Genomic DNA, 27,714 nt, shown 5'->3' with positions numbered 1-27,714 from the left:
TTTGCTGTTCACCTGAAACTGTCACAACATTGTCAATCAGCTATATTCCAAGACAAAATAAAAAGTTTTGGTTTTTTTTAAATAAAAATGTAGCAAATGGGTGTCTCTGCCACTAGCCCTTGAGCTCCCAAGCCTACTCCTTGAGCTCCCAAGGGCCGTGACGGTGGCTCATTCATCTCTGATGCTCAAGGTCTAGCATATACTGAGCTCCAGTCTGCTGTGTCCCATTAATAGTCAGTGGACCAGCTTTTGGCTTTGTTGATTTTTGCTATGGTCTCTTTTGTTTCTTTTGCATTTATTTATGCCCTAATTTTTAAGATTTCTTTCCTTCTACTAACCCTGGGGTTCTTCATTTCTTCCTTTTCTAGTTGCTTTAGGTGTACAGTTAGGTTATTTATTTGACTTTTTTCTTGTTTCTTGAGGTATGCCTGTATTGCTATGAACTTTCCCCTTAGGACTGCTTTTACATTTTCCCACAGGTTTGGGGTTGTTGTGTTTTCATTTTCATTCATTTCTATGCAAATTTTGATTTCTTTTTTGATTTCTTCTGTGATTTGTTGGTTATTCAGCAGCGTGTTGCTCAGGCTCCATATGTTGGAATTTTTAATAGTTTTTCTTCTGTAATTGAGATCTAATCTTACTGCATTGTGGTCAGAAAAGATGCTTGGAATGATTTCTATTTTTTTGAATTTACCAAGGCTAGATTTATGGCCCAGGATGTGATCTATCCTGGAGAAGGTTCCATGTGCGCTTGAGAAAAAGGTGAAATTCATTGTTTTGGGATGAAATGTCCTATAGATATCAATTAGGTCTAACTGGTCTATTGTATCGTTTAAAGTTTGTGTTTCCTTGTTGATTTTCTGTTTAGTTGATCTATCCATAGGTGTGAGTGGGGTATTAAAGTCTCCCATTATTATTGTGTTATTGTTAATTTCTCCTTTCATACTTGTTAGCATTTGTCTTACATGCTGTGGTGCTCCCGTGTTGGGTGCATATATATTTATAATTGTTATAATTGGCAAACCATTAGCCAGACTCATCAAGAAACAAAGGGAGAAAAATCAAATCAATAAAATTAGAAATGAAACTGGAGAGATCACAACAGACAACACAGAAATACAAAGGATCATAAGAGACTACTATCAACAATTATATGCCAATAAAATGGACAACATGGAAGAAATGGACAAATTCTTAGAAAAGTACAACTTTCCAAAACTGGACCAGGAAGAAATAGAAAATCTTAACAGACCCATCACAAGCACGGAAATTGAAACTGTAATCAAAAATCTTCCAGCAAACAAAAGCCCAGGTCCAGACGGCTTCACAGCTGAATTCTACCAAAAATTTAGAGAAGAGCTAACACCTATCCTGCTCAAACTCTTCCAGAAAATTGCAGAGGAAGGTAAACTTCCAAACTCATTCTATGAGGCCACCATCACCCTAATACCAAAACCTGACAAAGATCCCACAAAAAAAGAAAACTACAGGCCAATATCACTGATGAACATAGATACAAAAATCCTTAACAAAATTCTAGCAATCAGAATCCAACAACACATTAAAAAGATCATACACCATGATCAAGTGGGCTTTATCCCAGGGATGCAAGGATTCTTCAATATCCACAAATCAATCAATGTAATACACCACATTAACAAATTGAAAAATAAAAACCATATGATTATCTCAATAGATGCAGAGAAAGCCTTTGACAAAATTCAACATCCATTTATGATAAAAACTCTCCAGAAAGCAGGAATAGAAGGAACATACCTCAACATAATAAAAGCTATATATGACAAACCCACAGCAAACATTATCCTCAATGGTGAAAAATTGAAAGCATTCCCTCTAAAGTCAGGAACAAGACAAGGGTGCCCACTTTCACCATTACTATTCAACATAGTTTTGGAAGTTTTGGCCACAGCAATCAGAGCAGAAAAAGAAATAAAAGGAATCCAAATTGGAAAAGAAGAAGTAAAACTCTCACTATTTGCAGATGACATGATCCTCTACATAGAAAACCCTAAAGACTCCACCAGAAAATTACTAGAACTAATCAATGATTATAGTAAAGTTGCAGGATATAAAATCAACACACAGAAATCCCTTGCATTCCTATACACTAATAATGAGAAAACTGAAAGAGAAATTAAGGAAACAATTCCATTCACCATTGCAACAGAAAGAATAAAATACTTAGGAATATATCTACCTAGAGAAACTAAAGACCTATACATAGAAAACTATAAAACACTGGTGAAAGAAATCAAAGAGGACACTACTAGATGGAAAAATATACCATGTTCATGGATCGGAAGAATCAATATAGTGAAAATGAGTATACTACCCAAAGCAATTTATAGATTCAATGCAATCCCTATCAAGCTACCAACAGTATTCTTCACAGAGCTAGAACAAATAATTTCACAATTTGTATGGAAATACAAAAAACCTCGAATAGCCAAAGCTATCTTGAGAAAGAAGAATGGAACTGGAGGAATCAACCTACCTGACTTCAGGCTCTACTACAAAGCCACAGTTATCAAGACAGTATGGTGCTGGCACAAAGACAGAAATATAGATCAATGGAACAAAATAGAAAGCCCAGAGATAAATCCACACACATATGGACACCTTATCTTTGACAAAGGAGGCAAGAATATACAATGGATTAAAGACAATCTCTTTAACAAGTGGTGCTGGGAAATCTGGTCAACCACTTGTAAAAGAATGAAACTAGAACACTTTCTAACACCATACACAAAAATAAACTCAAAATGGATTAAAGATCTAAACGTAAGACTAGAAACTATAAAACGCCTAGAGGAGAACATAGGCAAAACACTCTCTGACATACATCACAGCAGGATCCTCTATGACCCACCTCCCAAAATATTGGAAATAAAAGCAAAAATAAACAAATGGGACCTAATTAACCTTAAAAGCTTCTGCACATCAAAGGAAACTATTAGCAAGGTGAAAAGGCAGCCTTCAGAATGGGAGAAAATAATAGCAAATGAAGCAACTGACAAACAACTAATCTCAAAAATATACAAGCAACTCCTACAGCTCAACTCCAGAAAAATAAATGACCCAATCAAAAAATGGGCCAAAGAACTAAATAGACATTTCTCCAAAGAAGACATACAGATGGCTAACAAACACATGAAAAGATGCTCAACATCACTCATTATCAGAGAAATGCAAATCAAAACCACTATGAGGTACCATTTCACGCCAGTCAGAATGGCTGCGATCCAAAAGTCTACAAGCAATAAATGCTGGAGAGGGTGTGGAGAAAAGGGAACCCTCTTACACTGTTGGTGGGAATGCAAACTAGTACAGCCACAATGGAGAACAGTGTAGAGATTCCTTAAAAAACTGGAAATAGAACTGCCTTATGATCCAGCAACCCCACTGCTGGGCATACACACTGAGGAAACCAGAAGGGAAAGAGACACGTGTACCCCAATGTTCACCGCAGCACTGTTTATAATAGCCAGGACATGGAAGCAACCTAGATGTCCATCAGCAGATGAATGGATAAGAAAGCAGTGGTACATATACACAATGGAGTATTACTCAGCCATTAAAAAGAATACATTTGAATCAGTTCTAATGAGGTGGATGAAACTGGAGCCTATTGTACAGAGTGAAGTAAGCCAGAAAGAAAAACACCAATACAGTATACTAACACATATATATGGAATTTAGAAAGATGGTAACAATAACCCTGTATACGAGACAGCAAAAGAGACACTGATGTATAGAACAGTCTTATGGACTCTGTGGGAGAGGGAGAGGGTGGGAAGATTTGGGAGAATGGCATTGAAACATGTACAATATCATATATGAAACGAGTTGCCAGTCCAGGTTCAATACACGATACTGGATGTCTGGGGCTAGTGCACTGGGACGACCCAGAGGGATGGTATGGGGAGGGAGGAAGGAGAAGGGTTCAGGATGGGGAACACATGTATACCTGTGGTGGATTCATTTTGATATTTGGCAAAACTAATACAATTTTGTAAAGTTTAAAAATAAAATAAAATTAAAAAAAAATACTGATTAAAAGGAAAAAAAAAATAGTCAGTGGACATTTCTTGAGTAACTGCTATGGGCCAGGTATTTTGAAGTATTTGGTGTTCTTCACTGCTTGTAGTAACCCTCTAAAGCACTGCTCTCCCTCTTACAGATGAAAGAGAATGTGAGTGATTTACCTGGTCATGCAGTCAGTCAGTAGCACAGTTGTCTGAGCTCAGGTCACTGAGAGCCAAATGCTGTGTTCTTTCTCCCTTCCTTTGGAGCTTAAAAGATCTTTCAGGCACCCATTGGTAAGATTTAGCTACCATCTCTATAAGAGCGTGAAAAATATTTCTAGAACTGTGATCATCCTTTCAAAGAAGAATCAGATTAAGGGACCCAGAAGGAACTTTAAAGATCATCCAGTTGAGTTCTCTGATTTACAGATGGCAAAGTGGAGTCCCAGAGAGGACAGAGGTCTTGGCCACCATCTCCTTTACCAGCTGGAATCGTATGACCTTCCCCTTCTGACCCGCCCCCCCCCCCCCGCCCACAGTCAGCACCCGAAGTTCTCGGCAAATTCCGTGACCCTGTGCACAGAGTGGCCCATGTTGACCTCTGTGATCCCACATTACACAGCGTCTCCTTTCCCTTCTCCTACAACCCTGCGGTGCTGCACTCCCCGTTTCCCCTCCTTCCCCTTTCAGTGGCTGCTTCCCACTCCTCCTGGTTAATTCCCACTTAGCTGTCATATCTTAGTTCAGACATCATCTCTTTCTGGAAGCTTTCAGACTCCACTAGGTGGGATATCTGCGTGCCCTCATAGTACATACCTTTATAGCAGTGCTTGTTGCGTTGTTTGTTTGTTGTTAGTTGGGTATCCTTGCTCAGTGGTGTGAATTGCTCAGTGGTGTGAATTCAAGGGCCGGTATTGTAGCCTATTCATTTCTGTATCATGAGCGCCTGCTACAACCCCGACCCAAAGTTGGCTTTTGATGAATTTTTAATTAAACAATTGTTCACGTAGGACTCAGGTTGGAAATGGGACAAGCCTTGGAGACATGGTGGTGTTGAATGCTCATCTTGGTATCTTGAAGGTATTCCTGAGGGCTCTCCCAGTCTTGAGGATCCAACGAAACCCACCATTCCATAATGCTACAATGATTCCGTAGTGTCCCTGTGCCTGGGTGCTGCACTGAGAACTTCTGGCATGGCAGGTGCAGCTTCCTCACCCAGATCTTATGGTCTCATAGTATCTGCTCTTTACTGCCACTAAAGGAAAAACTGCTGTCAGAGCAAGGAGAGCTGGGGGAGGGCTTCTCAGCCAACATTGCCAAGAGCAGTCAGGATTTAGACTAAATTCAAACCCCAGAACCTCGAGACCAGGCATGTCATGAGTGAGAGATGGAGATGAAGGTCTTGGGCGAAATGTTACCTAAATCAAGACAGAAGTAGGTCTGAAGGGCTGACAGTCCCCGTCCGCTTTGAGAGGTCCAGGGCTCACATTTATGTTTTGGGTTTTCTGGCTTGGATTGGTCAGGTGGTTTAAAGGTCCACAGTCAAAGTACCAGGTCTGAAACATTCAAAGAATGGAGTGGCAGAAGGTGGTAAAGGGCACAGTTTGGGAAGAGTAGATGGATTAAATGAGATGAAGGACTTTCTGGGGAGATGTATTTGAGGCAACGCCTGTTACCCTGCCTAGAACTGTTGACTTAGCAAAGTAGAAGAAACCACACATCCTTATGCACCAGGAGGCCGATCCAGAGCTTGGAGACTCCTGAGGCCGGGGAAGGTCGGGCTCTGTGTGGACACTTACGTAGGCTGTGACCACAGGAACTTTCGGGCCACATAACAGACAATTATCATTCATTATGCATTCAGTTGTGAATCAAAACAAACCAAACTGAACCACTATGCAAGTTTGGCCTCTGGTAATCCCGAATATGTGCTTGAGATGGGGGAAGCAGTGGGTTTGTGGACTTCCAGCTGCAAAGTAACCAAAACAGAAACTGGGAATATATTTCCCCTATTGTCTGCAAGAAAAAAAAATCTCTACTCTTCAGCATGTCGTGAAAAGGCTTTCATCATCCGACCTCTGCCTGCTGTCCACTCATAGGTCTGACATTTAATATTTTCTTGTCCTCCTCCATGGCGGCCTGACGTTGGGCAAGTTATATAACCCTGCTGAGCGTCAGTTCCTTCATCTGTAAAAATGGGAATACAGATAGCTATCTTACAGGCCTGTAATAATTATTACATGAGATAGTGCAGATAAAGCCACTAACACAGTCTTTTGCTCACACCTTGTGCCAATTCAACATTTGTATGATTTTTGTTATTATTACTATATAGTCTACACTCTAGCCAAGCCATTATTATGCTAAGAACTTATGCCTTTATTGAAAAGTTTATCAGAGTCTCTTGCCACTGGGGGGTTGGCTGTTGGACATCATGACGACACTGCAGACTAGGACAAAGACAGACTTCTTTTCATCTTTATTTCTCCAGGGCCTGACACAGAGTAGGTGCTCAATTAAATGTTTGCTGAAGCAGTGTGTGAAGTGTCTCTGTTCTAGAGAATCTTGATTCCACAGAGGCCCCAGGTGTTGCCTGGGCCCTCCTCTCTTCCCCCGTCTTAGGGACCTGCTGGGTGTCAGAAACCACACGAGGTGCTTTGCATGCAGTCACAGCTCATAGCCCCAGCTCTAGAAGGCAGCTGCGGAAGCTCTTCACAGATGAGTGCAGAGCCTCAATTAACAGAAATGCCTCAAGTGTAAACATTAGTTGGGTTTTTTTTTTTTTTTACCATCAACCCATTAGGGACACAACTTGAGATCCAAGCCATCCTCCCGGTCTGGCTAAAAACAAATGAGACCCACATTCCTTCCACCCAAACCCTACTGTATCTCCAGCCATTCACACCCTCTGCCGGCATCTCAGTTATTTGCACCTGAGCAGGATTAACCAGGCCAGTCTGCTCTCTTCACTCAGAAAAATGTAGATCAAACGTTGCCTGGCTTAACATTTCCTGGTTCAGGAAGTTAAATAATCAGCTATCGCTTGTTGATTATTTACTGTGTGCAGGCACCATGTCAGGGTTTTCTCTCTGTTGCCTGTAATATTCCTGAACCTTCTGGAAGGTAAATACTCTTGTCTGTCACTGACATGAAAGAAACCAGGATTCACCAGAGTCTGATAACTTGGTAAAGAACCTGCGTGCAATGAGGGAGTTTGATTCCTGGGTTTGATTCCTGGGTTTGATTCCTGGGTCAGGAAGATCCCCTAGAAAAGGGAATGGCTACCTATTCCAGTATTCTTGCCTAGAAAATTCCATGGACAGAGGAGCCTGGTCATCACAGAGCCAGGGGGTCACAGAGTCAGACACGACTGAGCTACTAACACTTTTCACTTTAATAACTCACCACACAAGTTTTAACTCCCTATCTGGCTCAACCGAAATCCTCTCCTTTATGGCACTATTTGGCCTTGAGGAAGGAGTCTCACCAGCCCCAGACCCCATTAACCAGCGCTCCCCTCTCTGTATCCCCCAGAGGCCATTGTGGAGGGTTGAGGAGTGTCTCTTCCCACCATGGCTGTGTGCTCAGTCACCACCCTCCGACAGCCTGCCAGTGAAGTGGAAAAATAGCTCTGACTCCTTACCCTGACATCTGTCCCTCAGGTGAGAGCCAGATTCTCAGATTGCTAGGCCAATGGCGAATAAGCCCACACCACACACACAGGGTATCAACACACAGAGCGTTCTACCGGAATTCACACATCCTGGAAGCCAGGCTGGCCCTGGTGGCCAGTTTCATTTAATCTTATCTCTGATTGCTGCACGATGAGTGGAGACAGGGAAGCAGGACCCTAGGGAAGCACACTGAGCTCCAGAACCTAGGCTTGGTTCGCTCATTAAGGGAACCCTTAGGCAGTGCCCTTATCCTTGCAAGCACCAAGGGCCCCTCTCTGTAAACCCACAGCCCAGGCTCACACCCGGAATGGGAGGGGCTGCTTCCACTCACCCTCTTACATCCATTTGACTTTTCTGATTCCCAGAGAGCCAAGAAGCAGCTATAGGAAGAGCATGGCTTTTGGAGTCAGACAGACCCAGACCAACCCCCTTTCTGTCCCTTGGTGCCTGTGTGGCCATGAACAGGGCTTTGAATTTTGTGAGCTACGGTTTCTTCATCTGTAAAACAAAGTGAAGTTGTCCAGTCGTGTTGTACGCTTTGCAACCCCATGGACTGTAACCTACCAGGTTCCTCAATCCGTGGGCTTTTCCAGGCAAGAGAACTGGAGTGGGTTGCCATTTCCTTCTCCAGGGGACCTTACCTACCCAGGGATCAAACCCTGGTCTCCCGCATTGTAGGCAGATGCTTTTACTGTCTGAGACACCAGGGAGGCCCTCTGTAAATCGAAGAAAACCTATAAATATGTAAAAACCATCAGACATAGTAACTGTTTGGCAAATGTTAGCTGTCTTCCCTTCCCTTCTCCCCTGTGTTTATTTGCAGTGCCTTTAAATATATAAATATATAAACCATTGTATTGAGTTGGCCAATAATTTCATTTTTCCATAAGATGTAATGGAAAAACCAGAACAAACTCCTTGGCAAACCCAGTAATTGTCATTTGTTTCATTGTGAGCTAAATAATGCTTTCCAGGTAGCTCAGTGGTAAAGATTCCACCTGCCAATCCAGGAGACACAGGTTCTATCCCTGGGTAAGGAAGATCCCCTGAAGAAGGAAATAGCAACCCACTCCACAGAGTCGGGCACGACTGAAGCGACTTAGCAGCAGCAGCAGCCAATATTCTTTGCTTGGAAAATCCCATGGACAGAGGAGCCTGGAGGACTACAGTCCATGGGGTCACAAAGAGTCAGACACGACTTAGCACAGGCTAAATACATGACTGATCTATAACACAGAAACTTTATTTAAACCACTCTTCCAGAACTGTAACCCTGACCTACATCAGGTCATTTATTTTATATTTTGCAGATACCTGCTTTTTTCTCTTTTTCTACCCACTCCCCCATGCTTTTTTCCTAAGGAAATCCAGATGGGCCCTGATCCATTCTCATACACTAACTAGCCTATAGCCTAGTTGAAATCAGGCCTTTCCTCACATGCCGATGATCTGTGCATAACAAAAGCTGCCTCCCGGCCATCGCCCACAGCTGAACTTTGTTACTCTGCAGCCCTCCTTTCATTTGTTTCTGATTGTTCTGCAGTGTTTACATATTGCCTATATTAGCGTGGTCTTCTATAAGAGTACAGGCAGAGGGCACACCCCCTCAATCAACTTCCCCTCTGAGCATTCAGCATCCTTTCTTCTTTAGTCCCCTTGCCTCTGTGGTACAAGCCATTTCTCTTTTATAAGATCTCATTTAAATAGGAAAGTAATTTATTAAGTAAGTTATTTTTATCTAAACATGAAACTCCCTTAATATTCTTAAAGAATTTCTATTGAGTATAGATCGGAGGCTTCCCTGGTGGCTCAGTAGTAAAGAGCCCGCCTGCAATGCAGGAGACACTGGACATGCAGGTTCAATCCCTGGGTGGGGAAGATCCCCTGGAGGAGGAAATGGCAACCCACTCTAGCATCCTTGCCTTGAGAATCCCAAGGACAGAGGAGCCTGACGGGCTACAGTCCTGTGGGGCTGCAAAGAGTCAACACAACTGAGAACTCTGCGTGCATAGAGAGGAGGAAAAAAATACTCTGGAATATGTGGGTTCTCTTTTTTCTCTTTCTCTCCCCAGTATAGGAAAATCTCATCATGCCTGTTGAATTTGCAAGTTACATATTCCATTCGAGGTCCAGAAGGCACCAGGCTTGCTCCAGACCAAATATGGAAGAGAGGGCTCTCTGTCTCCTGTGTTCTTACAACCTTTTTCCTCTAAAACAATGTCTCAGAAAAGTTAGGGACTCTTACATCCCATCTGAGTCTAAATCCTGATTCTGCCTTTTGGAAGCTGGGAACTTGAGTTAGTATCTCTAAAGCTCAGCTCCCTTTCCCATCAGAATCACATACAGCACAGGCCATCCCAGCATCTTGGAATATATGTGAAAGTGCCCCCGCCCCCATCAGATGACAGAGACGTTTCAGGGCACGTCACTGCATTTGATGGCAGTGACTCTTCAGAAGCACCCTGGATGCCTGCTCCAGAAATGGCAGGACAGAGGGCCATAATCACTTGTCTGCTCTGGACATGCTGGTAGCCAGAGAAGGTTGGGTTTCACACCATTTCTCCCCATCTTCTTTCTCCTCACTTGCATACAGCCATCACTATGTTTTGATGTTCTCAGTCTCTGTTGTTACAGAGAAAATGTAAGGGGTAAACCCCTTCACCCTGAGTTTTGAATAAACGTCTCTGTTTATAATACTTTTGTAGTTACTCATTGAGGGAAGTATCATATAAATATGGATAGTTTTTAGTTTCTCTTCTGGCTTTATCTTCTGTGAGGCCAAAAATGGAGAGAAAATTCTGCAGAGGAGGATTCTTCAGGTCTAGACTTGCATGGACATGGCTCAAGTTCCTGAGTATCCCCTGATTAGCAGGAGTGGGGTGTCTGGGGAGCACTTCCAAATATGTATGCACAGAAATTCTTTTATCAAAAGAGGCTCCAATATAAATCAGCCAAGGCTCTCTTTGCCTTTATATTATATGCTTTTACCAGGGTAAAGCCTCGATTGTGTTTAATCCCAGTGACAGGTCTTGCCAATAGAACTGAACTCATCCGAGTGAGAGTTTGATTCTTATCTTGCATTCTCTTCTCTAGAGCCAGTGCAACTTCTGTACCCTACTTTAGCATTCTAGTCAAGAACATGTCAGATCGTGCATTTTAAAATTAAACACCCACGTGTATGCCAATCCATAAATAAGAAGTACACTTTGGCTGGTATGGAGGTGATGATATTAATACAGGCTTCATTTCCCTGGGTCACTGAATGTACCAGGCACGGCACCAATGCCTATAATAGACTGTGGCACATTTAATCTTTACAAATCTGTAAAAAGAGGTCCTCTGCACTCCATTTTTCAGATGACTACCCCCAAGGGGCTAGGTCACACAGCAAGTTAAGACAGAACATTGAATATTAAACCAGAAAAGCAGAGTCCATGGTCAGATTTATGAGATAGCTGAGGCCAGACCACGGTCTTAATAAGGGACATGCAGAAAGAGATCAGGAGCAGGGCTGGGAGAGAAATGTCCACAACTTAGCAGGCAGAGTCAGAGCACGTCTGATGGAGGCGCTGTGTCATAGGTGCCAAGGGTCTGTCACAAGGGAAAAGGCTGTGTCATCCCCCTCTGGACCTGCTGATTTGCTCAGCCTCAGTTATGAAACTACTCACTGCTATCATTTTTCACCCCTTGCTCTAACTTTTTTTTTTCCTTTAAACTTTTTATTTTATACTAGAGTATAGAGAAGGCAATGGCACCCCACTCCAGTACTTTTGCCTAGAAAATCCCATGGACAGAGGAGCCTGGTAGGCTGCAGTCTATGGGGTCGCTAGAGTCGGACACAACTGAGCGACTTCACTTTCACTTTTTACTCTCATGCATTGGAGAAGGAAATGGCAACCCACTCCAGTGTTCTTGCCTAGAGAATCCCAGGGACGGGAAGCCTGGTGGGCTGCTGTCTATGGGGTCTCACAGAGTCCGACACGACCAAAGCAACTTAGCAGCAGCAGCAGCATAGCCAATTAACAATGTTGCGATAGTTTCAGGTGGGTAGCCAAGGGACTCAGCCATACATATACATGTATCCATTCTCCCCCAAACTCCCCTCCCATCCAGATTGCCACATAAGATTGGGCAGAGTTCCTTGAGCTATACAGGAGGACCTAACTGGTTATCCATTTTAAATATAGCAGTGTGTACATGTCCATCCCCAACTCCCTAATTATCCCTTCTCCCTATCCTTTCCCCGGCAACCATAAGTTCATTCTCTAAGTCTGTGAGTCTCTGTCCATTTTGTAAGTAGTTTCATTTATATCATTTCTTTTTAGATTCTGCATATAAGAGATATCATATATTTCTGCTGCTCTGTTCTGGGCACCTTTTTAAAGGGCACCTAAATTCTTTACTTTGGCCACCTCATGCGAAGAGTTGACTCATTGGAAAAGACTCTGATGCTGGGAGGGATTGGGGGCAAGAGGAGAAGGGGACGACAGAGGATGAGATGGCTGGATGGCATCACCGACTTGATGGACGTGAGTTTGAGTGAACTCCTGGAGTTGGTGATGGACAGGGAGGCCTGGCATGCTGCGATTCATGGGGTCACAAGGAATCGGACACAACTGAGTGACTGAACTGAACTGAACTGAAATTCTGTAAGGGGGAGCTGCTTTATATAGAAGCTAATTTGGAATCAAAAGAGCATTGGTTGAACCGTATTTGAGAACCGCTTAATAGCACTGTGCTCATTCATGAAGGGTGGGACAAAAATAGAAAATACAGTTCTGATTTTGAGGGTCCAATTCACTTTGTAACATCAGAGCAACAGAGCTAAGAATCTGTCTGATGGATAAATACTGCGCACACAGAGCACCCCTCCTCCTCTTTAGCTCCCTCCCTCACTCCACTGTGGCCCCTCCCCCATTACAGAAGAAACTGTGGTTTACCCACCACAGACTGTTTGGGCTGTGAAAAAGAGGCCAGATATGATTTTACATCTTTGGGGTCACACAGCTCTCAAAGCTTCCAAAGCTGAAGCCAGTCTGAGCTCCCTGGAGCGCATCAGGCATTTGTACAGAGAAGGTTGAGTGTGGCTTCTGGTCTGAAGGGGAAAGGAAGCTGGGGGAACTTCAGGAGGGCCCCCAAAGTCTTCTTGGCTATTCAATCTCTCTTGCAGTCAACTTTGGAACTTCAGGAGGATCTCAAAGTCTTGGCTATTCAGTCTCTCTTGCAGTCAACTTTGGGTGTGTTCAATGTGAGTGGATAAGAAACAGATGAATGACACTGCTGTTATGATCACATACCAGTTTCAAGATGATGAAGAAGGAGGTTTAAAGGGTCCAGAATCCTTTGCAAATAATTCAGGACATTCCAGGCAATATCTGGCAGCTTCCCTCCATCCCCAGACTGGGGACCATTTGTTTGGGTGACACACCTGCCCAGTACCCTCCCCGCCTGCCCACTTAGACTGCTAAGCCCCAGAAGATATCTGTGAATGGAGTTTATGTGTTCTTATTTTGCTCCAGCTGAAATAAAGGGATTGAGTTTCTAGGAAAGGCAGACTTTATTGGAGGACTCTGAACCTTTCCAAAACCTCCAAATAGAGAAGAGGAAAACTTGGCAGACCCGAGCTTTATTAGCCACAGATCACTTACAGTGATTGGATATGTGTTTTATTCTATGGTTGTTCTTAATGCATGTGAGATAATTAATATTAATTATTAGTAAATTTATTAAAACTATTAATAGTAATTTTAGCCATTTCTTGCATATGTGTGATGATTTCATTTACAAAGCATACTCTGTAGATATAAGTTGTATTTATAGACCTCAGTATACATATTTACACATGTAATGTTAGAATTGCCTACATCATGAAAGTACCGAGAGCTAAGGGAAGATGCAAGGAGGCACACCCACCTGGGAACTAGGAGGAAGTCGGAGTTCAGAGGTTTCCCAGAGCAGGCAAAAGTAATATGGAATGGAGAATTACAAAAGGACATTTTAGAGTTGGGGGGTGGTGAGAGGGGCTGCCCTCTTTCCTTTCTTTCTTTTTGTTTTGTTTCTTTTTTAATGTGTGTTTCAAATAAGCAGTGAGGTTTTCTTTCTTTTTTTTTTGGCCGTGCCCCACAGCATGTGGGATCTTAGTTCCCCAACCAGGGATTGAACCAGCACCCTCTGCACTGGAAGCACAGTCTCAAACACTGGACTACCTGGGAATTCCTGGGGCTGCCTTTTAGAAAGAGAGAGGAGAATTGATGAAGATTCAGAGATGAGAAAGAAAATGGCTCACTTATGGAATTTCTATGCTGTGATAAGCTTATTGCAGTAAAAAATAAAAAATGATAGGGCAAAGAGTGGAGGAAATGACCACTTGAACCAAAGGTCTATTTGGCCAAATCATACGTAGATCAGGTCAGAGAGGTGGGACTGTCTGGTCAATGTCTAAAGGATGTAAGTAAAGGAAGTGATAGAATTATATTTGTGTATTAGAAAGACCACTGGGCTGCAGGTATGGAAGTTAGTCTCTGATGGGGCTTGCAGATTGCAGGGAGGAGGACAGTATTTGAGGAAAATAAACCAGTTTAATTGCTGTTGCAAGAACCCAAGCAAGAGAAGGTAAAGGACTGACTAATATAATGGCCATGGGGAGAAACATAAAGGTTTCTGTTTGAAAATAGAGTTGACCGTACATGCGACCTAACGTGGAGCAATGAGATGGAGAAGTCCAGAATGATATTCTGCTGGTTAAGTAAATAGGGTACCATGTAGTAAGACAGGGACCCCAAGACAGGAGGAGCCCTGGGAGGAAGAATGACAAGGTCTCTCTATATTGGACATGTTGATTAGACATTCGGGTCAAATGTCCTATATGGAACTCAGGAGTGAGGTCTGCATTTGGAATAAAAATTTGAAACTCAGCAGCATAAAAATTGTCATAACTACATGAGAGTGAGCTGACCCTGAGAGATGTGGTAAGTGAGACCAATCCAGGAGGAAAGAGGAAGAAGAGCCCACCAGAGAAATGGAGCTGATGAGGGATAGGATCTGGAGTTATCCCCATTTATAATTGAGGAAAGGGACTCAAAGAGATTCAAAGGTTCACGGCTAGGATGCAACCCAACCATAACTGACAGCCAGCTTTTGGTAAAGAATCTACCAGCAACGAAGGAGACCTGGGTTCGCCAGCTTTTGGTAAAGAATCTACCAGCAACGCAGGAGACCTGGGTTCAATCCCTGGGTCAGAAAGATATCCTGTAGGAAATGACAACCCACTCCAGTATGCTTGTCTGGAGAATTTGGTGGACAGAGGAGCCTGGCAGGCTACGGTTCATGGGGTCACAAAGAGTCAGACGCAACTGAGCATCTAACAACACTTTTCCTGACTCCAAGGTCTATGCTCATATTACCAAACCATGTTTATTTACTACCTTTAAGATAACACATGGTTCCTCACCATTTTATAGGAGAGGCTCATTGCAATTCAGCCTGAGAAGTGCAAAAATAGAGGTGAATGCTAAGAGCCCCCATTCATAAACAGAATTCTCTGTGCTCTTTTTTTGTACTGTGTAGTGAGCTGGGAGCTGGCTGGAATGTGTATAAATGGTTTTTTCTAGTAAGACGATAGCACAGTCCATTTGGAGGGAGAGATGAGCCACCACGGAAATACCCAGTCCCACACATGCCTGCGGCTACCCTCTTACATTCCCAACCTGGCTGGAGGCACTCAAAACAAAACCTCCTGTTCCCTCCCAGGACCACTGGCGCCTGCAGCCTGCCTCCTGCCCCTGCCAGAGGCTTAGGCCAAGCTTGGGATGATGGGATGGGGGAAGGCAGAGCGGACGTTGCTGGAGCAGCTCCCTGCCCTGAACCCAGTCACTGCCCCCAGAAAGGTGTGAGCAGGCGCCTGGGTTTTATCACCACAGGGAAACTCAGCTGACTGTAGCCCTAGATGAAAAGTCAGCCAGTGGCATCCACTCCTGGAGACAGCTCAGATACAGACATGAAAAGAGGCAGGAGCACATGGAGAGAGACTTCTAATCCCAACTCCACCATTTCTGATCCTTGTGATCCTGGGTAGTTCGATTACAGTCCCCATTCTTGTGTCTTCACCTGTAAAACGGACTCTGTGTGTTTGACTCCATGTATTAGTAGGATTATTTTAAGTCTGAATGCAAATGTACATTCAGAAGTCACTTGATGCCTGAGTGACTACCCAGCTCATCCTGTTCTCCAGTGCCTACTAGATTGTAAACAGGGATTATGTCATTTACATGGCTCTCAACACCCATCTTTCTTTTTATATTTAAAACAGTAGTTTGAAGTCAGTGTGTATCCAGTAAGTAGTTGCTGAATATTTACCCAGCTAATGTAAGATATTATAGATAATAGCCATTGAATATAATCCATGAAGTTGGCAATCTGGAGAAGCCCCCAATAATGTTGGCCATAGGTCAGAGAGTTGTTAGAGCAAAGTTGGGTACTTAGAGATGCCCCAAGAAGCAACCCCAGACAACCCCATGAGCCCCAGGCCATGTGAGGGCAGAGTCTGTGTTGAAATATTAATAGTGTTCTGGAGAGTTCCGATTGGCCAGCTAAGGGAGAATGACTCAACTTTCAGGAATCAGAGAATCTCAAAGACAAAAGAGATATTAAACATCTCTAGTCCAGGCTATTTTATGGGTAAGGAAAATATAATCTGGAGAGAAAAATAAGTTGGTAGATCATAGCTTAGATCCTTCCTGGACCTTGCAATTACTCCTTTTGTATTTAGAGTTATTTGACCTCCTTCAGCTTAGATTTCCACATTTGTGGAGTAAGTATAATAATAGTATCTATCTCATTGGGTTGTCATGAGTATTAAATGTGATAATGTCTGTAAAGTGCCTCGAAGAGTCTGGCATGTAATAAATCCACAATAACTGTTAGCAATTGCTATTTCATTACTTATTATTATTATTTCTGTATTATTATTTCTTCTTTCTGACTTTGAGGGTGGTTTCACTGAGGGTTTTTTCTGTCATTGGATTTTTAAAATGGAATCTTTGACAAGCAATAGGATATGCTGTTGCAAAAATATACCCATCCTTCAGACCTTGTGAACTTTTATGTAAAGTGGAGAATTTAAGCCCTCGTGAAAATTGAGATGCTTGCATAGCTTCATGCCTCTGAGGCTTGTTACCTGGGATACCCTCCCTGTCCACCTAAGGAAGCGCTTATTCATCCCTTAAGACCTGGCTCCCACGTGGCCACCTCTGTGAAGTGCTCGCTCTCCTCCCAGGCAGTCTGGGCTCCTACCACACTCCTCACCCAACTCACTGTAGCACTTGGCATGTTTTGTTGTAATTTGTTAATTTCCACCTCTGTCTACCCAGTCTGACCAGGAGCACCTTATGGAAAAGGGCTGTGCCTTATTGTTAATTCTTCCTCTTCTCCTCTCTCCTCCCTTCTCTCTCCTCACTGTTCTTCTTCTTTTTCTATTATTATTATTATTATGCCTTATTATTTTATTAACCTTGTCGCTGATCTTAGTGCCTGTCATAGAGTGTGCAACCAAATATTTTGTTTTATTGTAGGTTTTTATAACTTTATTTCTATCACACATAATTAAACAATATGTCAAAGGTTTCCATACAATTCATACTAAATTGAATGCTCATGTAACATCACCCATTAAAAGGAATATTCCAGAAGGGAATATTACCAGTACCTTTTAAGTGTAAAATTTTGACTTTACGATTTAATAAATGAAATTAAAAGATGCTTACTCCTTGGAAGGAAAGTTATGACCAACCTAGATAGCATATTCAAAAACAGAGACATTACTTTGCCAACAAAGGTCCATCTAGTCAAGGCTATGGTTTTTCCAGTGGTCATGTATGGATGTGAAATTTGGGCTGTGAAGAAAGCTGAGTGCCAAAGAATTGATGCTTTTGAACTGTGGTGTTGAAGAAGACTCTTGAGAGTCCCTTGGACTGCAAGGAGATCCAACCAGTCCATTCTAAAGGTGTTCTTTGGAAGGAATGATGCTAAAGCTGAAACTCCAATACTTCGGCCACCTCTTGCGAAGAGTTGACTCATTGGAAAAGACTCTGATGCTGGGAGGGATTGGGGGCAGGAGGAGAAAGGGACGACAGAGGATGAGATGGCTGGATGGCATCACTGACTCGATGGACATGAGTTTGAGTGAACTCCAGGAGTTCTAATGAACAGGGAGGCCTGGCGTGCTGTGATTCATGGGGTCGCAAAGAGTCGGACACGACTGAGCAACTGAACTGAACTATTTTCTTGTTGTATTTTGCTTAATGTTCTAGTTCTTAAAGTAAGTTTGAATCATGATTTGGACATGGCTCATTGGCACCCCACTCCAGTACTCTTGCCTGGAAAATCCCATGGATGGAGTAGTCTGGAAGGCTGCAGTCCATGGGGTCACTGAGGGTCGGACAGGACTGAGCGACTTCACTTTCACTTTTCACTTTCATGCACTGGAGAAGGAAATGGCAACCCACTCCAGTGTTCTTGCTTGGAGAATCCCAGGGACAGGGGAGCCTGGTGGGCTGCCATCTATGGGGTTGCACAGAGTTAGACACGACTGAAGTGACTTAGCAGCAGCATGATAAATAATCCTCCCAAGTTTATAACCCCTGAAAATATGATAAACTTTGCTTCTATATCAGCTTCTGTGTGCTCTGCTGAGTCACTCAAACTCATGTCCAGTTGTTTGTGACTCCATGGACTGTAGTCTTCTGGGCTCCTCTGTCCATGGAATTCTCCAGGCAAGAATACCGCAGCAAGTTGCCATTTCCTTCTCCACGGGATCTTCCTGACCCAGGGATCAAACCAGCACCCACTGCATCTCCTGCATTGGTAGGCAAATTCTTGAACTCTAGGCCACCTGGGAAGCCCATGTCATCTTCTACTTCATTATTAAGAACGTTGACTAAATTAAACCAAGAATGCATCTAGAGGCTTCCTTCATGGTGGTGGTGGTGGTGGTTTAGTTGCTAAGCCATGTCCTACTTTTGTGACCCCATGGACTATAGCCTGCCAAGGTCCTCTGTCTGTAGGATTTTCTAGGCAAGAATACTGGAGTGGGTTGCCATTTCCTTTTCCAGGGGATTTCCTGACCCACAGATCAAACCCAGGTCTCCTGCACTGCAGGCAGATTCTTTACCAACTGAGTTACCAGGATGTGTACTTAATGGTAGCAGTTACTTTCGGCTATGGCCATTCATCCCAGTCACCTGACTATCCCGTCATACCTTCCTCATTTCAAGAACTAATGTTTACATGATATTTAACACATAATAAGCTGTTTATAGGTGACAGCTTATTTTATTTTCATGAAAGTCCTACCACATTTATATCATTGTTCCCATTTTGGAACTGAGGAAACTGAGGCTTAGAAAGATTCCCTTTCATAAGGTCACCTGGCTAAGAACATGGTAGTCATGATAGAGTGAAGACAGGCCTTTGACTCAGTCCTTTCTTCCTCCTCTCCCTTCACAAGTCTATAGGGGGAAACTTATCAAAACTTTTGCACCTGAAGATTCCCTAACCTACGTGTCATCAAGGCCAGGAGGTTGGTTCAGTCTAAGTGAGTCTCTTTGGGCTCTAATGACCCTTGCTTTCTGCCCTTTAAAGGTAAATGAAGGACTCAAAGAAGCAATGGTAGCCTAAAATCAGGAAGAAATACAGAACAGGAACAAACACAGAACCTGTAGAGCCTGACTGCTTTGTGTTTTTATAACCTTGTGTATATTATGTATGCTGTTTCATGGGCTTCCCAGGTGGCTCAATGGTAATCTACCTGCCAGTGCAGGGGACACAGGAGATGTGGGTTCAATCCCTGGGTCAGGAAGATCCTCTGAAGGAGAAAATGGCAACCCTCTCCAGTGTTCTTGCCTAGAAAAATCCCATGGACAGAGGAGCCTGGTGGGCCACAGTCCACAGGATTGCAAAGAGTCGGACATGACCGAGCAACCGAGCATGAGCATGTATGCTGTTTAAGAGTCTCTGCCTCAGTTTACATATCTGAACAATAGGAGTAATGACAGAATCTTCCCCTTAGGGTTATTGTGGGGATCAAGTGATTTAATTCCTGCAGTGTGCTTAGAATAGGGTCTTTAATAAGTACCCAGTCAATTGTAGTGGTTGCTGTTGCCAATAGCACATTATTGCTGGAAAGTCAGTGTCCTGTATGACACCCGTTACTAGTGGAGTAAAATGTGCTCCTTCTCGTTGAGTCCCAGGGCAGCCTTCAGGCCAAGATAGCCATCAGCAGGGAAAGGGCTTTCACAAAATTTTTCTGAAGTATTTAGGTTTACTGCAGAGGATTAAAGTACACATAAATACACGAATGTGCACTCAGTCTAAACAAACTCTTACTTGTTTTCTCCCAGAGTTTGGGAGTAATTGGAGGTGCTCTGGGGAGCATATTTCTGTATCTGTTTCCTTGCTGTAGTCAGGATGTCCAGTGAGAAGCGTGTGCCCTTCCAAATGAGTGAACACAAGCAGGAATCAACGCAGAGCATTCTGGACAGTCAGACAGAGCCTTTACTGCCATTTCTGAGCAGCAGAGTCCAGTCTGCCAGTGGAGTTTGGCAAAAACTGATACAGAAACATCTTTAAATCATGGGGTTTGAGGTGCAGGGACAGTTGGGGGGGGGGTGGCGGGAGTGATGCAAAATCCTCCTAAGCAATTTATACAAATTTTGTTTGTTTTTAAAAAGCATATCCTAGAGTTTGAGGCTAGTATCTACTTGAGCTCAACTCCCACCTCAGCCATTTACAAACTTTGTGACTGTGGACAACATGCCACCTCTCTGAAACTAATCTGCCGAATGGTGCTGGAAGAATTCTGGACGAGAAGGGGTGCAGGGCATGAAAAGAGATGGCTTGACTTTGGTGGGTGTCCACCCACCCATCTAGACCCCGGGGCTTACGTGCTTATGGGCATGGGCTGTCTTATTCACCCCACAGTGGCTCAGGCATTGCAGAGTAGGGCAGTAGTTTCTAGAGCTGGCATGTGATAAAATTTTCACTGGCAAAGACAATGTGATAAAAATGAATACCGTTTAGCATGTGCTGCTTCTGTCTGGAACACTCTCTATATCATGTACATATACAAACACATATATATGTACAAAATACAGATGTATATATGCTCACACCTAAATAATTTCTGTGTATGTTTTCACCTTAATTCAAATATCACTTCTTTAGAAAAGTCTGACCCCTAGGTTGCATTAGGTACCTCACTTAATGAGCCCTTATAAAACCATTTGATATTCCTTCATTCACTTATCACAGTTTGTATTTATACATTTGAGTGATACCCATCTTAGGGTGACCAGCTGTCCCTTTTGCCTAGTACTGAGAATTTTCTAGGACATAGGGATTTTAGTGCTAAAACTGAGAGAATCCTGGCCAAACCTGAATCATCAGCCCCCCTAGTCTACTTTCCTCTTAAGAGAGCGGTTCCATGAAGGTGGAGGCTGCACTCTTTTCTGTACATTTACTTTCAGTGCCTGGATCACAACAGGAACTCAGGAAACATCTGCTGAACCCATCAAGAAATGAGTGAATATAAAATGGTCCTTCCTTGCAGGGAAGAAAAACCAGAAAAGCTCTTTACCCCTGAGATTACGTTAGGTGTTAAATTTACCCTTTTTATAAACTATCTTTATTTGACAAAATTTAAAGTTGATAATATTGTATAGTCTCCTGCCTTCCCTCACCCCCTTCCTTTCTGGGGATTGGAACTCCTACTGATTTGACTGATTTCACTCATTTAATGAAAAGAGAACCAGAATAGTTAGAAGATTTATCCATATGCTGAAGTTCTGTACTATAAACTCCATGAGGGCAGAAATTATAGATATATTCAGTTCACTTTGTATCCCTAGGGCCTGGCATAGTAAGAGCTGAATAAATATTTGTAGAATAAATGAATGCATACATTCTCTGCCCAGCTTCAGGACACTCAGGAGTAGACCCAATGCACCTAACTCCCTTTTCATCCTTACCTTCTCATACACCCTCCCACAACCATAACATCACTTCAGCATTCACCCCCACTGGGTGGATGAGAAGCTCATGCCTTTCCAGATCAGGAATCACGTGGTCCATCCCTGCCTGTCCTGTCTCATCCCTTGATGTACTTTCCTAACACCTAATGGACTTCCATGGTCTGCTACAAAAAGACATTGCCATATCTTGAATACCAAGAGCATCTGTCTCACCTACATGGCTTTGTTCAAGCTATCCCCTTGACCTGGAATGCCCGTTCTGTTTCATCTTGCTAAATCTTACTAGTCTAAGTGTATGTCCCATTCTCTAAGAGCCACAGTCTGGACCACTTCATTCCTTACCCAGTGTGCCCTCCACAGCATTCCATGCTTTGTCTTTACCATCCCATGGACCACACTCTTTTCTATTTGACTCTTTACTTATCTAGCTCCCCCTAAATGAGGAGTTTCTTGCAGACTAGAGCTCTTTCTCATTCATCTCCGTGTCCCCAGTCAAGAGAGATAGTGTGCTATTAGGTGTCTAATAAATGTTTGTAGAAATAAGGGGAGGTATCAGTTATCTCTTGCCTTTAATATTTTAGGTGGGAAACAAACATAAGATCCTCATGACACACAACAGGACGTGTATTTTTGTTCACAAGTCTTATCAGTTGGCTGAGTGGTTCTGGTGATCCAGGCTTGCCAGCTGCTGGTTGACTAAAAGGATTTGCTGATCCGATTTTGGCTGTCTCATGTATCTGAATCATCACGTGTGACAACTGGACTGACTCAGCTTTCTGCATATCTGTCCAGAAGGCTCACTGGGGCATGTACTCATGGCAGAGGGAGAAGAGGAAGAACAGGAGCACACAGTTCTTGAGGTTTTGGCCTGAAAACTGGTACCTAATGTCACTTCTGCTCGATTCTGTTGGCCAGACCGAGTGACAAAGTTGATCCAGACTCAAGGGATGGGGACCCCACCTCTCAATGACAGGGGCTGCGAAGTCACATTGCAGAGCAGGTGGATGCAGAGAGGGCTAGGAAATGGGGACCACGACTGCAATCAGTTCACTACAGAGAGGGAGCCAGCCAAGGACTGTCACGTCAGTTTCTTTCCAAAATGATCCCTTTTGCTACCTTGACACCTGGATGAGTTTATCAGAAAGGTTCTTAAAGAAGAAGCCAGGCCCATCCTTTGGCAGGAGTGACTTCCCCACCATCAAAGGTATTTAGCAAGAAGCTGAATTCCATGGTCAGAGGGACCTCACATGGGAGGAAGATAAGACTGCTTCTAGCCTTGAGGGTCAATATTTTCACATACTTTTCCCCTTTCTTTCCAGATCAGCAAAAACCCAATCTTTGTACCAGGTGTCTGGGGCCCTTATTTCTCAGCCATGGTCCCTGGGTTCTGGCTGAATGAAGGTGGTCAGAGCGTTACTGGAAAACTGGTAAGTTGACCCTTTCTTCCTATGGTCTTTAATGTTTTTCCACCCTTGACTAGTCCATTTTGTCATATTCTTTATACCCAGTATCTGAAAGATTTGCAGACTCTTAAAGCAGAATTAACTTTTCCTTAGCGTACAACCTCACATGTGGAGCATATGCAGCCTGTGTTTGCCAAAGGAATAAATGTTGGTCCAGGCATTGATGACTAACCGATCTTCTCACCTAGCTTTCTTTTCACATAACAACCCATTTTTCTCATGGCAACAAGAGTGATGTTCTACTGTGTGAAAAGGACTGTGTTAATTTCTAGCCAGCATCCTTCACTGGTTTCTCATAGCCCTGGGGGCATAGTTCAGATAGTTTTCTGGGCACATCATTCCCTTTGTGGTCTATCCCTTCCAGTCTGGCATGTGAACTTGTCACTACGGCTGGATTGCCCTACTCACAGCTTCCCCATGGCTCATGTTATTCGACTCCTCTATGTCTTGGTATATGCTCTGCTTGGAGAGTTCTTTGTCACTTGCTAGCTTTACTTGATCTTTAAGACATAGCTTCAGTTCTTAGCACATTCTGAGATAATCTGTATTTTCCAGAAATCTAGGAGCTCTTTAAAGGTATGGACCATATCATACTTCTCTTTGTATCCAGCCCCATGCAATCCCTGGGTCAGGAAGATCCCCTGGAGAAGGGGCATGGCAACCCACTCCAGGATCATTGCCTGGAAAACCCCATGGACAGAGGAGCCTAGTGGGCTACAGTCCATAGAGTTGCAAAGAGTCAGATACGACTGAAGCGACTTACATGCAGGAGCTCTTTAAAAGTATGGGCCATATTGTACTTTTTGTATCCAGCCCAGTGCCTGGTTCATAAAAGGTGCTTAGAGAAAATGTGTTGAATTCATGGGGTCATCTCATAGGGAAGACAGAAGATCAATAAAAATGAGATGTGTACTATACCTAAGGTATAAGACGCAGAGCTGGAACAAAGCTAGATTAAGAAATTCTTGGCAATAGAGACAGTTATGTGCTGAGCTTTAATGATAAATAGGGACCAACCAGACAAAGAAAGGCAGGGATATTTCCTAGGTAGGAGAACTGGCATAAACACAAAGTTATCCGAGTGAAAAAATAACAAGGCATGCTGCTGCTAATTAGCTTCAGTGGTGTCCGACTCTGTGCGACCCCATAGACGGCAGCCCACCAGGCTCCCCCGTCCCTGGGATTCTCTAGGCAAGAACACTGGAGTGGGTTGCCATTTCCTTCTCCAATGCATGAAAGGGAAAAGTGAAAGGGAAGTCGCTCAGTCATGTCCAACTCTAGCGACCCCATGGACTGCAGCCCACCAGGCTCCTCCATCCATGGGATTTTCCAGGCAAGAGTACTGGAGTGAGGTGCCATTGCCTTCTCCAAACAAGGCATATTTGAGTATAATTGCAAACTTTCAGTTGTGGCATAAACTGTTCTTAGAAAAATGGCTTGCAATAAAATTGGGAGAACTGGTCAGGGACCCCACAGAAGAAGACCAAGAGGAACAGGTAAAAGATTGGAAGAGTGACAGATGTTGTCAGATCTCTGTTATAAAAACTGGCTAGTAGCCCTCAGGAAGAAAGCTTAGGTGTACATAGCCCAACAAAAAGAGACTAGCTTCAATAGACTGACCCACTGACAAAAAGCCATGAGAGCTTGAATGAGAACAGTGGCAATAATGACTGAGAATTGAGGTCGAGAGATCAGCAGACCTTTGAGGGATTAAATGTGGAAAAGCAAGAGAAAATGAGACCCAGCCTCGGTTACCCAACCTCACATTTACTATGTTGTATTGAAATCATCTGTTTATGGTCTGCTCCTCTCCAGCTCTTCTGAATGTTCAGCCAAATCAAAAGTGGTCTGATCCCAAGCTGAATGTGGATACAAATGACCATGAATTTCCATTTCTCAGTATGTTTGTATATTAATCTTAGATGCCTTGTGTTCTCTCTCAAAGTTGACGGATGCATAGGTGTGTGCCTCCACTCTTATGCCGGGCTATTAAGATATATGAATTAGTCCCCTAATAGTCCCAGGTTTAAGGAGCTCGTTTTCTAGTAGGGAAGTGTAAATTAAATAACATTCGATTGTTCTCAATAGAAAAGTTGAGAAGAAGACATCACTCTGTGCCAAAGGTGCAGTGGGATTGGAACTTGACGATCTCCTATTTAAACGTTGTGTCATGTCTTTTACACAACTTTTCAACTTAAATATCCACTTCCTTTCCGTGACACAAAGAAAACCCGTTACTGAAACAAACACCTTTACAAGCCCACATTATGGTATAATTACCTTGGAAGACTCAGAATTCATAGCAGACACAACCTAGAGTCTTTTATAACAAAAAACAAAACAAAAAAAATCACTATTTTTTATCACTATTTTCATTAAACTAACTCTTTTTGCAGGATGCATTGTCCATGAAGCTGTCCGTCAACAGGTTTTCAGAGACTCAGTATGCCAGTTGAACATCTGTGTCAGTCAAGAAATGCTTTTCCTAGTATTTGGCTTAGAGTTTGTTCCGTTGCTATGGATATAAGCCATCTTTGCCCAAACATTATGATGTATTTTGGTGGACAAGAATTGGTTATGCCTACTTCCTGAGCCTGAAATTAAAGCTTAAAGAGTGACTCTTTTCTGACCATTAACAAAATCTTCATAAGTGTCCACTATGGTTTTTGAAAAGAATCATGGGAACTGTTGGCCTTTATCTAGTTAGTTGATTTTGCACCATCAGTAAAGCTGCATATAGAGTTCTACTTTAGATAATTCTATGTATATAGTTTCATTGGACCTTGGGATGGAGCATGATTGACCCATGTGTTACAAAAAGCAAAATCTAAGGAAGTCCAGAAGCTAGCAAAATGGAGCAAAATCTGAATCAAGAAAAAAACAGACTATCCAATAAAGCATCAGTTCAAAGAGGCCAAGCAAAGAGACATAAACCACCTAGAAAATAGAGATATAAAAAGAATAGCAATGATGATGCTAATAATAATAGCAACAATAATTGTACCTTATTGAGTGCATTTTCCCATGGGAAAGATTTCTATATATAATCTTGTTAATCCTTGAGTGATAGTCATAATAATCACAATGCCTAATATTTATTTTGAAGACTTATTTAGTCTCTATTACAAGAGCCTTTCATGTACTATTTTATTTAATCCTCTTGGAACTCCGACAGGTTAGGTACAGTTGTTATCCATATTTTACAGATGAGGAACTGAAACTCAGGGTCTCAAGCACAGCCTGGAGAGTTTCCTGACGCACTGTTAATGACCTTTTTACATGATTCCTTTGCCACTTATCTTTCCTTTCTATTTACTTATTCTGGTTCATGTTCTGTGAATTCTTATCACTGGTTTTTCAGCATATTGTCATTGTACAGAACACTATAAGAGGAAGTTACATCTCTTTTGTTCTGTGTTTCATATGTACACCTTCTCTCATATACTTTGTTTATAAGAGTCTGCTCTATTATTATACTGTCCAGAATACATTACAAGCATGCAGTCATAAATATATCATCTAAAGTGGAAGAGAAGAGACAGAAGAAGAAAAGGGAAGTAAAGGAGAGAGGGGGAAAAAAAGAAATAAAATTTATCTGAACTCTAGATTTGGAAAAAAAGATATTTTGTCTTATTTTTGCAATTAAATACAGATCTTCCATCACAAAGCAAAGTCTTTCATTCCAAGTATATGAATAGATTGGTACTTAAAAAAAAAAAAGTCTCCATCTGGTTAACTTCAGGATGAAGAAAAAAAAAATAGGATAGAATCTTTTCTGGCTCTGGAGTCCTTGCAGTTTCATCTGCCTGAGATTTGGGCTTGTTTTCCACTCATTTCAAACTTGTGCAGCCGATATTTATTTCCTCTTAGAAAGGCACATACCCTGTTCCCATGGATGATTTATTTCAGCTCACCAAACACCCATCAAAGACTGTCTCGTGCTTGTCGATACTCTTTCCAGAATAGCTGTGCAAAAACCATCGTTTTTTGCCCAGATTTTTTCCACAGAATACCAACCCATGCAGTCACTGCGTCCAGATGCTGAAGCTTATTTCCAACTGGACCTCAGCCATCCTTCTCTCCAAGCTGTCTTCTCTATCTTACTTGAAGTCATTTTATTGGGGCAGGCACTGGGTAAAAGAGACTAGGACAGATTCCTAAGCTGTGCCTGTGGTGCACTGGCTTTCTGGGACACCAGGGCTTGGTGGAAATTAACATTGAATTGCTTGGAGTCAGAATTTAACTTTATAAACTTGAGCCACAGGGTTATGTGACCTGCTGCTTGCTCTTGGAGTTTAGGATTTGTGCATCATGAGTGCCTATCTGCTTCCTCCTTTATCACCAATGCCCTTCAGCCTGGGGCTAGCCTCAGGGGCTCAGCCAGTCCTCCATAACTGAGTGTATACAGAGTACATCATGCAAAACGTTGGGCTGGATGAATCACAAGCTGGAATCAAGATCACCCAGAGAAATATCAACAGCCTCAGATATGCAGATGATACCACTC

At 42.8% G+C, this 27,714-nt stretch overlaps 1 protein-coding gene across 9 annotated transcripts in view; it reads left to right on the top strand.

Moving 5' to 3' along the window:
• Positions 1-27,714, top strand: part of FGGY (FGGY carbohydrate kinase domain containing) — a 504,128-nt gene that overhangs the window by 323,809 nt on the left and 152,605 nt on the right. For all 9 annotated transcript variants that reach the window (XM_027537095.1, XM_027537097.1, XM_027537099.1 and 6 more), the window contains one exon: positions 23,064-23,171. In XM_027537095.1, the coding sequence (XP_027392896.1) occupies positions 23,064-23,171 (108 nt within the window). The remainder of the gene's footprint in view (positions 1-23,063; positions 23,172-27,714) is intronic.

This window comes from Bos indicus x Bos taurus, chromosome 3, assembly GCF_003369695.1.
Source record: "Bos indicus x Bos taurus breed Angus x Brahman F1 hybrid chromosome 3, Bos_hybrid_MaternalHap_v2.0, whole genome shotgun sequence".
NCBI lineage: Eukaryota > Metazoa > Chordata > Mammalia > Artiodactyla > Bovidae > Bos > Bos indicus x Bos taurus.
This window is presented reverse-complemented; position numbering and strand designations above follow the sequence as displayed.